The following is a 10,668-nucleotide window of genomic DNA, read 5'->3' on the forward strand; positions in this document are numbered from 1 at the left end:
CATAACACATCAGTTTACATAGTCTGTCCAGATATACCACCATCTCATACATCAGCCTCAGGATTATACATAGCACCAGACTACTGTGCGGTATTTACACCATCCATGTCTACTTTTTCCACCATCAATCACTACGCCATTATCAACCATACACACAAACATTTCCACCCACTGCCTGATATGGACTTAAACATGAGCACAAGTATTAAGTTGACTTCACCTAAGTTTGAAACTATGCAACTGATCAATGAAACTATGAAGCCCTGGGAAGATTTGAGTTTGAGTATGTTCAACCCATATTATGTGTATAGCCAAGCACCTTCTGTCTTCATAATTATCTGCATTGTGGTTGCAGTATTGCTGTTGGCCATGCACAGAATGCATGCAAGAATTGCTAATTTGGAGTCATTGTTTAGTGGGGGGAGAGTTAACATCACAGTTAACCACCCTGAATGAAGTGTATATATTTTGTATATAGTATTAATTATATATAAAAAAAATATATATATATATAATAATAATAATAATAATAATAATAATAATAACACAAAGAAGAATGACCCATATATGACAAACCAGTACCATTATCTTTGAATGAAATATTAATAACTCTTACAATAATCTTAATTTTAAACTATTTTTATTCTTGCATGTATGCATTTCACTATAATAACCCAAGTACATACTGTATTACAGTTAAATAATTTACTTTAATGCATTTATTCCAATATGTATTCAACTTATTTAAAATGTAATATTACTGAATAATCACTATTTACTATGAATAATATATGTATACAATATTCATACAATTATGTTACTTTACAATATTATGTATTTCACTTAATTAGCTTATAAGTTCATTATAATGTGTATGTAGTATGTATTAATATATTATAACTATTAAATGTCGATGGTACGTCATTTTCGCGCGGCCGAGCAAATATAGGACTACATAATAGATAGATAGATAAATAGATAGATAGAGAGACAGATAGAAGCAGGAAGTCAAATGATGAGAAGGTGTTGTGTTTAAGAGAAGCGAGCAGCGCTAAACGCTTACACGGAGGAAAGCTGACGACAGCGGCCAGTAAGGAGATGATTCAGTTAGCTGTCAGCAGTCCTCTCGTGAGAAAGTTCTGTTGCCATGAGGAAGATACGTGACACACACACCCTACTACACGAGATGTTAGGAAAGAGAGTTTAGAAGGAGACAAGCGACCCTAGAGAGAGGTCGAGACGGAGATTAGCTTTAGAACAGAGAGAGAGAGAGAGATAGCGAGACAGGGAGGTAGCTACCCAGGACTTATACTATTATACCTGTTTAATATTTCCAAGACAAATAAAAATAGTCCCATACTATTCTTTACCTCTCCCGTCACTACATGACATCTGGTGGGGAAACTACTACAAGATATAAAAGCCGCTCGACCACAAGTCTAAAATATACTTCTCTACAATTAACTACAAAGTCTTTATGACATCTTTATATATATATATATATATATATATATATATATATATATATAAATGATTATTATTGTTAAGGTTCATCATATAAATGGCGAAGCTTCTTGTTTTTGTTAGTATTATTATTTTTGTTTGCAATTTTTTTTTTTTTTTTTATCTTCATGATATACATAAAGGTACCCTAAGGTAACCTTAGGGCATCTTGTGCCAAATATAAATAATTTTGACCCATTTTTTTAAGGTCGTATACTCATTATTATTTTGAATATTGTATCTTTAGCAGCCGCGATAGCGAAGTTAGTATTGTTTTCAGTTTGTCTGCTTGTCTGTGTGTCTATTAGCAAGATAACTTCGCCACTGCTCAAGATATCATTAAAAAACTTTACAGGTGTGTAGTAGGGGAAATAATCGATTACGGGTTCGAAATTGGTGAAAGTAGGTCAATGTCTGTGTGTCTGTTACCATAATAACTTAGCAACTGCTCAAGATATCATCACAAAATTTACAGGTGTATAGTAAGGATGAAAATCTCCTACGAGATCGAAACTGCTGGAAGTAGGACAAGGCCAAGATCATATTCCAAGCTGCACTAGATATGTATTGGCTCATGGTGGGTGTGATTACCTCCTTGTGGGGACCTCTAGTTGAAACTGAAATATATCAAAAACTTATTGAGATAAAGCATTTTGGTTGAAAATCCTATGATAATAATGTTAGCAGAATAAATTTGGCTTAATGTTTGCCAATTAGCCTAGTGGAAGGTACAGAATTCAAACCTGCTCAGTTTTTTCTTTGCAGCATGGTTGAGAGAAAACCGCAAATGCTTTAAAGCGGTAGCTTTCCAGATATACAGTATACCTGTCGTACCTCTTATGAACTGAAAGGAATATGGTTACAGTTATGCACACAGTTAGCCAGGTATTGAGAAGAACGTACAGTTTACACATGCTTTCTTCGACACTCTCTCTTCAGATCTTGTTGATGTTACACAAGAAGTTACCTTAGGGACTTTAGAACTTGTTCATATCACTCATGCTTTATAAATCATGTGTAGTTATGGTGAAGCTTCCTTATTGTGGCTAAACAATAGGAATAGGTAACATATATTATCAAATTATTATTATTATTATTATTATTATTATTATTATTATTACTAGGCATCATCCAAATGATGGGGTTAGTATAATATCATCAGCTTCTTCATCATCGTCAACATCATCATCACATTTGCACTATTATAAATAAGGTGAATAGGATGCAATATTTGGAGAAGAAAATCACAAAGAATAATGATTATACAGCCCAGAGGACAAGGAACCCACCTGTCTCATTAGCACTCAGGCATTTCAGCTATTGTAGTGGTAGAAAATGCCTTGCATATCTTATCAGTATAAAATAACGAATATTCTTACAACTTACTCCCTACATGTCAGCAAGTGGGTTGGTGGAGGGTTAGTGCCCCTCCCCGTAAAACAAATAACTCAAAGTCAAATCCCTTACGGGATTATGGCATCTGGCAATAGATAGATAGATAGATAGAATATTCTTACATAGGTTTAAACATTCCCTAGCTTATGCTTAAGGATCTTTTTTTTTTTTTAGGCGTCTTACGTGGCTCATTATGGAATGGTTTCATATGGAAGCATACGTTGCAAATCATACTCATTCTGTATCTCAAGTACTAAGTGAAAAAAGGGAAATGAAACATTTCGGGTCGCTTTGTGCAGACAACACTATGCAGATGAAACAATGGATCATCTTCCATGAATTCTGCGGATAATTTCATTTTATAGCTCAGTACATATCAACCCACCCTATGAAAACGATGTGCATGTGCGTCGAACCCTATATGTGCGGACAGTGCCATTGACGTACATGTATGTTGGCAGTTTCTTATATATACCAAAAATCGAAAATATAAATTAGGTGCCAAAAATTGGCTGGGATAGTCCTGCGCCTCTCTAGATCTCTGTAGGCCTTCCTATATCGTCTATATACCCAACAAGAATGCTTTTGACTCCAATAGCATAATCACCAATGAAGAAAACGAAGATCTCCTACCTCACCTCAATGGGTGTTGGAGGTGGCTGATAAAGTCTATGGGCATTACTCCGAAGTTTTCAGCCACTTGGTCAGGAAGACTCGACCTCAGAAATGACCTAAATGGCTTCTGTGAGCTCATTTACAGTTGTTCTCAATGTTTTCTCATCATTTGTAACTTATCTAGCAAAAAAAAAAAAAAAGTCAAAAATTGGCCAGCACCACAGCTCCATTAGAGTCCAAAGTCAGCTGGCACTTGGCGGGTTAAAAAGAAAAAGGAAAAGAAGAAAAGAGCCTGCTCTAAACCCATCGCTTCCGGCACATATTCCCACCAACCCTTCTCCCGGCCGGGAATTTCTAAGAAAATTTTCTATTTTTAAACTTTCATATCTCAGTTAATATTTAACCAAAAATATAAGAACTACTGTAAGTGTCATAATACTCACCAATCCTTCGACTTCAAGCTGATTACCTCAGATGGTCCGTGAAATGTGTATAGTCAGAGAGAGTGACTGGGGAATGGTGGCAATTTTTGTTGCATTTTTGCCTGTGTCCATATGCGTGGCAAAGGTGTGGTGACACAACTAAGGCATAGATTAGCCCTCCACAATAATAACACTTCCAGAAGACTGCAGGCCACCACAAACACCATTTCCCTGAATGTTTTCCAAAAGTGTGGGGTGATTGCTGCTGTGAGTCCAGTAACCATAGCAATGACATTGAGGAAGGCTGGCTCAGGTACCTGCTCACCTCACTTGTTCCACCACCACTGCCTTACACACACACACACATGCACACACACACACACACACACACACACACACACACACACACACACACACACATGCACACATGGAGATGTATGTTAGGTTTGCATTGTCACATGATACTATCACCGCTGTGCCACTACAAGTTTGGGTATTATAACAAGTACTACAAATACTACTTCTACTACTACTACAACTACCACTGCTACAACTACTAGTACTGCCACAACTACCACTACTACAACTACTACTATTACTTCCACTACTACAACTACTTCTACTACTGCTATCACCACTTCTACAACAGCTGCTATTACATAAAACCTAAAAAGATATTGTGAACAAGGTAGTTATTCAAGTAGTCCATAATCGAAAATATTTTCCACTATAACATTTTTTTTCCTGTGATTTGTACTTTTTCATTGTAATAAATGCACACACATGAAAACTTTCAGTAAAAAAATAAGGCACAGATTTCATCATGAAACAAACTTTCTGCTTCCATCATTCACATAAATAAACACAGCGATGATGTGACGCTTGCCTCAACGCATTTCCCCCTCCCTCCCTCCCTCCTCCCTTTCTCCACTCCACTATATTTTCCTCTTTTTTTTCTGTGATTTGTACTTTTTCGTCTTAACAAACTTACACATGCAAATACTTTCAATAAATTACAAGGCACTGATTTCATCATGAAACAAACTTTCTGTTTCCATTATTCATGTAAATAGACACAGCGGTGGTGTGAGATGCCGCACTGCGCTTCCTCCTCCCTCCCTCCTCCACTTCTCTTTCTCCACTCCCTACCTCCTCTTCCATCTTCTCATCCGTGCCAATATCCTCCTCTCCAGGATCATCAATGCACTCTGAACCATTCCCATCATTGGAAACAGCAGATGAACGTACATGGGGAAACGATGGGCACACAGTGAAGGACTAATGTGATGCACCCTCCTCATGTGATGCATAAATATTGACAATCAACATGGTGGTTGCTTTCCTCAGAAGAAGAGTAATTTTCTCCATTCACAATTGGCAATAATGTCACCTTGGGTTCTCTCCCTATTGCACTATCACTAAGGCCTTTTCTTTTCCTGCCTTCAGACTTCATTGGTGTTGAAGTCGGTGACTGCAGGCACTCAGCCGAAGATCCAAACACAAGGAAAACTTTTTGCATAGGTCCGCCCATTATGGAGGTATGCAGGAAACTGCAGCGAGACTCGGATGCATGCAGAAGGGTTGCTAGTGACTGCGTGTGGTGATAATAACTCATGGAATATTCAGACAATGTCATGAAACACTAGATCATGTATACGTGCCACCCAGACGTCCCCGGGTCATCATGTATACATGTCACCTGGATGCAGTGGGTTAAGTAGCAAGATCAGTGACACAGTTTTGGTTAGCATCTCTTCCAACACATGTTTTCATTGGAAGTAAGTTAAAAAGTTTATGACACGGTGAAAAAGTAAAGAACATAGTTTAACCCGAGGCGTCCCATCGATGTATGGGTACTTTGCAACATTATGTAACTCCCAGTCCTGACGATGTACCAGTACATCGCGCAATTGCAAGGTTCATAATTTGCACAATTTTCACTTATTGCCCATGATTTTTGGTACGTATACACGGGACACCTTCCTCTATTCCTCTGCAAGATGCCAGGTAGGGACAATGCCTTACATCGCATAACCTCCCCCTCCCCTGGCACGCCATTGTCTCGGCAATTCACCTGTTACCAGTGACCTGGCCAATAAAGACATTCAGGGCCAGAGTGATTCCCCAATCAATGCCAATGTGGAGGACAAAGTTTACATAACATTAGAGGAAGAAACAGTCAGAAATAATGATCTCAGAAATGATGATCAGGTAATGTCGCCAAAAAAGGTCAGGTATGTTGATGAGTTAGTGAGTGAAACAATGCTTATAATGCCTATATTACTGTTTGAAAACCAATATACTCTTGTACTACATATAAATTCGTACCAAATAAATAAATACCGTTTATGAGTGGTGTGGAATAGTTACCCTCCCATAGAACTAGTCTTCTTTGGAGCCAGCCTGATAGAAAACCCAGTAAGGTAAGGAGGTACTGCTACCTGTATCGAGTATTTTAAACCTCAGGTGAGCGATTTCTCTATGAATTTTCAATGTTTCTCACCAAAAGTGGAGGTTTTAGCCCCCCAAAAAATTTCCAAAATAACTCTGGATTGGGGGGTATCGGACGTGCGAAATCGATCGGGACGTGACGGGTTAACAGTATCTGCACTTCCATGAAATACATTCTTATGAATGCACCATTAATGCATTGATAAAAAATACATCTTTAGACAGCTGAAAATTATGCAAATGATATGCCAACCATAACTACTTCATTGTTTTTGGTAAAAGGATAGTTTCTCCAAATATCCATTTCCCTTCAGAGTAACAGTGCTAACTCCGCTGAGTGCCAATACTATTAAGGTGAAGAGTCTTGAAATTAATTGGCCACCATTACTTACACGAAAATGATGATGAAGATTTGTGTTTTCCACAATTACAATCTTAACATCATCATCCAAGACATCCCTCAGGGTCTGGTACGGATTATCAATGTGTCTGACGGCCAGGAGTGACATGAGGTTACCCACATAGCTCTGTGTCAGCACCAGTATCATCATCATCCAAACACCCAGCGCCACACGTTCCCACCACCACCACTCTATAGTCGTCCTTATATCTGTTGGCCAGAACAACATATGTTCATTTCTTGTTGCTAAAAAATCATAAATGTACAGTTGACAGCATAAATTCACATCAGGTTTCTCTGTATGATACGAGGCTGATACTCTGTAACATGCATGTAATTAACTCTAAGCTGTTCAATAATCATTATATTTGGTTACTTGAAGCATATCCATCAACTCTTTGCCATACAATGTTACCAGGTCACAGTCTCATATACTGTTATGTGTGTGAGAATATGTATTTATTATATACATAGTGTGCGTGCTTCTTACAAGGGTGTGTGTGTGTGTACTTGTTTTCACTTCTGCATTTATGAAGTCTTAGTTGATTTTGTTTACTCTCTCTTGACGTGGGTATGGCTAAAATTATTTGTAATCAGTGACTTTGGTGGAGCTTTGGTGGCACGACATAGATGCTTATTTTCACCAGCGATGTTTATAATGTTCACAATGTGAGGAGGAGAGACTGAGTTACTTAGCTCTTTTGTGAATAAATCTTGTCTGGCTTAGCTGCTGTTCCTATGTGCTCATCACCGCGGGTGGGTATATAAGCCGGGAGACTTTGCATGGAGACAGTTATTTGTGGGTTGACGTCGAGGGAGAGTGTGTTTGTGTGGAGAAGAGAGGGAGGAGAGGCAGTTTGTGTTTTGTTTATATTCTGTACATCTTTTTCACTTTTATTAGTATCCTATCACAAGTATTATTATTATTATTACTGTATTATTATTATTATTATTATTATTATTATTATTGAAATGCATGATTTAGAACACAGTGCCCCCGGGAAACCACCGACACCCCCACACAGACCCCACGGAGTAGCCGCAGCCGAACCCCGAAACACCACGCAACAATGACACAAGTCAGCCCGGGCTGTGCGCCCCTATAACACCCAGCCGCCCCACCGTCCCCCTTGCAGGAAAAAGACCACCTTCGGAAAGTGGGGCCACCAAACCAGCCCAGGGTGGAGCTGATATTTCAGCTCCTGACAGCGCCCCTCTGGAGACGGCCTACTGCCGCTCCTGCCTTCATCAGTCGGCCCAGCGTCGCACTGAAGGTGTTTCCCCTGAGACGACCTACTGCCGCTCTTCTCTTCTGCCGAAGGAGACGGCCTACTGCCGCTCTGAAGGTGCTGCCCCTGAGACAGCCTATTGCTGCTCCTCCCTCCTGCCGAAGAAGACGGCCTACTGCCGCTCTGAAGGTGCTGCCCCTGAGAAGGCCTACTGCCGCTCCTCCCTTCCACCGAAGGAGATGGCCTACTGCCACGCCTCCCTTCCACTGAAGGAGACGGCCTACTGCCGCTCCTTCCTTCCACCGAAGGAGATGGCCTACTGCCGCTCCTCCCTTCCACCGAAGGAGACGGTCTACTGCCGCTCCTCCCTTCCACCAAAGGAGACGGCCTACTGCCACTCTAAAGGTGCTGCCCCTGAGACGGCCTACTGCCGCTCCTCCCTCCTGCCGAAGGAGACAGCCTACTGCCACTCTGAAGGTGCTGCCCCTGAGACGGCCTACTGCCGCTCCCCCCTCCCTCAGAAAGAGACGGCCTACTGCCGCTCCCACCTTCGCCAGATGGTCAATTGCTGCTCCGAAGGCACTGCCTCTGAGACGGCCTACTGCCGCTCCTCCCTCCTGCAGAAGAAGACGGGCTACTGCCACTCAGGAGGTGACCAGAGGTGTGCTGACTCCCCTACCCAGGCCACGACCGATTGCTGGGCCTTGGCACCGATTAGTCGCGCCCTTGGACAGCCACGGCCCATTGCCGGGCCCCACGGCCAGAAGGAGGTGTCACCCGTACCATTGCCCCAGTGTAAGATGAGAGCCCGGCCCTCCAGTACCAGAGAGCCCCTGCCAGGCCTCACGGCCTCCCCTGATCTCCGCTCCCTGTGCCTGGCCCTGGAACAGACCCACCTGACGGACCCTAGCTCAGGTTGGTGCCACAGCCCTTCCCTGATGGCGACCCTCGACTCTGGGGACCGCAGCCTGCTGTCCCTCCAGGCCCTCCCCAGGACACTCGGGTGTGATCTCTCCACGCCCACCAGGCGGTCTAAGGCCTCCACCTCCGGCCGAGACCTACAATAGCGGTTCCTGGACCTGTTCGGCCCCAGTCCTGAGGGCCATACCCCCGAGCCTAGCCCGGAGACTACGGGCTCTTCCGCTACCTGCAGCCCTGGATGTGAGAGGACGCCCCTGCGAGTCGTACCGTGCCCTCTCAGCACGCCCTTCCTTGATGGTGCCCCTTCCCTGGCTGAGTTGTCGCCAGCATGCCGCCCTGCCGCCCATACCAAATGAGTAAAATATGTTGAGTGTGATATTGCCCTAAACACAGTGAAGTGACTTATGTTAAGTGGACGGTGCCCCAGTATAAGTAATACAATGATTTAGAGTAAGTGTATGTCGGGCAAGTGAGATTACGGGCCAATAATTAAGGGCGAGTGCAGAAACTAAGTTTTGGTGAAGTAAATCCCTGAGTGATGCCCTTACAGAAAGTCGGTAAGCTTATTATCCCGATAGAGAAACTAATAAATGTCATTTGTTACTAGGGAGCAGTGAAGAAAAATGTTAAGAATACTCCCTTGCTGACATTACCATAACTAGTGTAAACTCCCAGTGCTCCCTCCCCCCCTTTCTGCTCTCCCTTAAAGAATCTCCTCCCAGCAGTCAGTGCGTGTAAGATCCTGAACGAGGAATAGAGTCAATTGTCAAAATTCCTCTGCTACCAGAAAACCTTTAGTCTGATCCAGTAATACTGTTTCCCTCCTGATATTACCATAACTATATTCTGAACCTACACGCGTTACCCCTCACTCCCCCTCCCCCATAAGACTCACCCTCCTCCACGCTCCACAGCCCTGTATTCACTTGTACACCTGTATCCTAAACTACAGTGTAGGCATCAATATCTGTTAAGCCAGTATCCTGCGAGATACTAATATCCTAGTTAAGGTTTCATTTCTGTCATATACTGTGTTGTAATATCTGCTGTATTTGTCCTGTGTCTTACTGTGTAAAGGTTATTGCCTGGAGTTTTTGTGCCCTACCTCTCTTTATTGCACCACGCCCCGGTCTTGAAAGAGGACCCCGCTACACGTTAGGTGTTCTAGGACCGAGGAGTCTGACCTTTTGCACCTAGCATTACACTGGTGGCCAGCAGTGGTTCTTGACCCGAGCGTAGAAGAGAGGTAGCAAGGAAATATTTGACAAAATGGTAACTAAACCACACGTACAGTTACCCAAGTTTGACCCCGACCAGTATGATATACACATGTATCTGGCGATAATCAAGCCCTTACTGGATATTGGCTTTGATAATGACCAACAAAAAATTGCCGTCACACTTCCACTATTGGGCAAAGCGGCGGCGAGCATAGCACCAAAAGTCGCCCCGGAGCTCACCTGACAGAACTTCACAAAGTTCGTTGTTCAAGCCATCACCCCATCATTGGGGAGAGTGGTGGCTCTATCCGAACTGGATAGTTTTTCGTTCGGCGGGAATTTGGATACAGGCCTAGTTACTGCTGCCTACCCGGAGGTAGATGAAGATACCCAGGACCAGCATACATTTAACACTCTGCTTAGAGTGCTTCCAAGTGTTGTCAAACAACACTTTACTATCCATGACCCAACTGGAGACATGGATAGAGATGTCCAGCTCATACGGCGCCTCC

The 10,668-nt window shown here is 42.6% G+C and overlaps 1 protein-coding gene across 1 annotated transcript in view; it reads right to left on the bottom strand.

Moving 5' to 3' along the window:
* Positions 1–7,015, bottom strand: part of LOC145407669 (ionotropic receptor 93a-like) — a 44,368-nt gene extending 37,353 nt beyond the window's left edge. Inside the window, exon 1 of the mRNA XM_080278541.1 lies at positions 6,779–7,015. Coding sequence (XP_080134667.1) covers positions 6,779–7,015 — 237 coding nt within the window. The remainder of the gene's footprint in view (positions 1–6,778) is intronic.
* Positions 7,016–10,668: the final 3,653 nt, after the last annotated feature.

Source organism: Coenobita brevimanus, chromosome 8 (genome assembly GCF_032717465.1).
Source record: "Coenobita brevimanus isolate Jiangsu-jjx chromosome 8, ASM3271746v2, whole genome shotgun sequence".
Taxonomy (NCBI): Eukaryota; Metazoa; Arthropoda; class Malacostraca; order Decapoda; family Coenobitidae; genus Coenobita; species Coenobita brevimanus.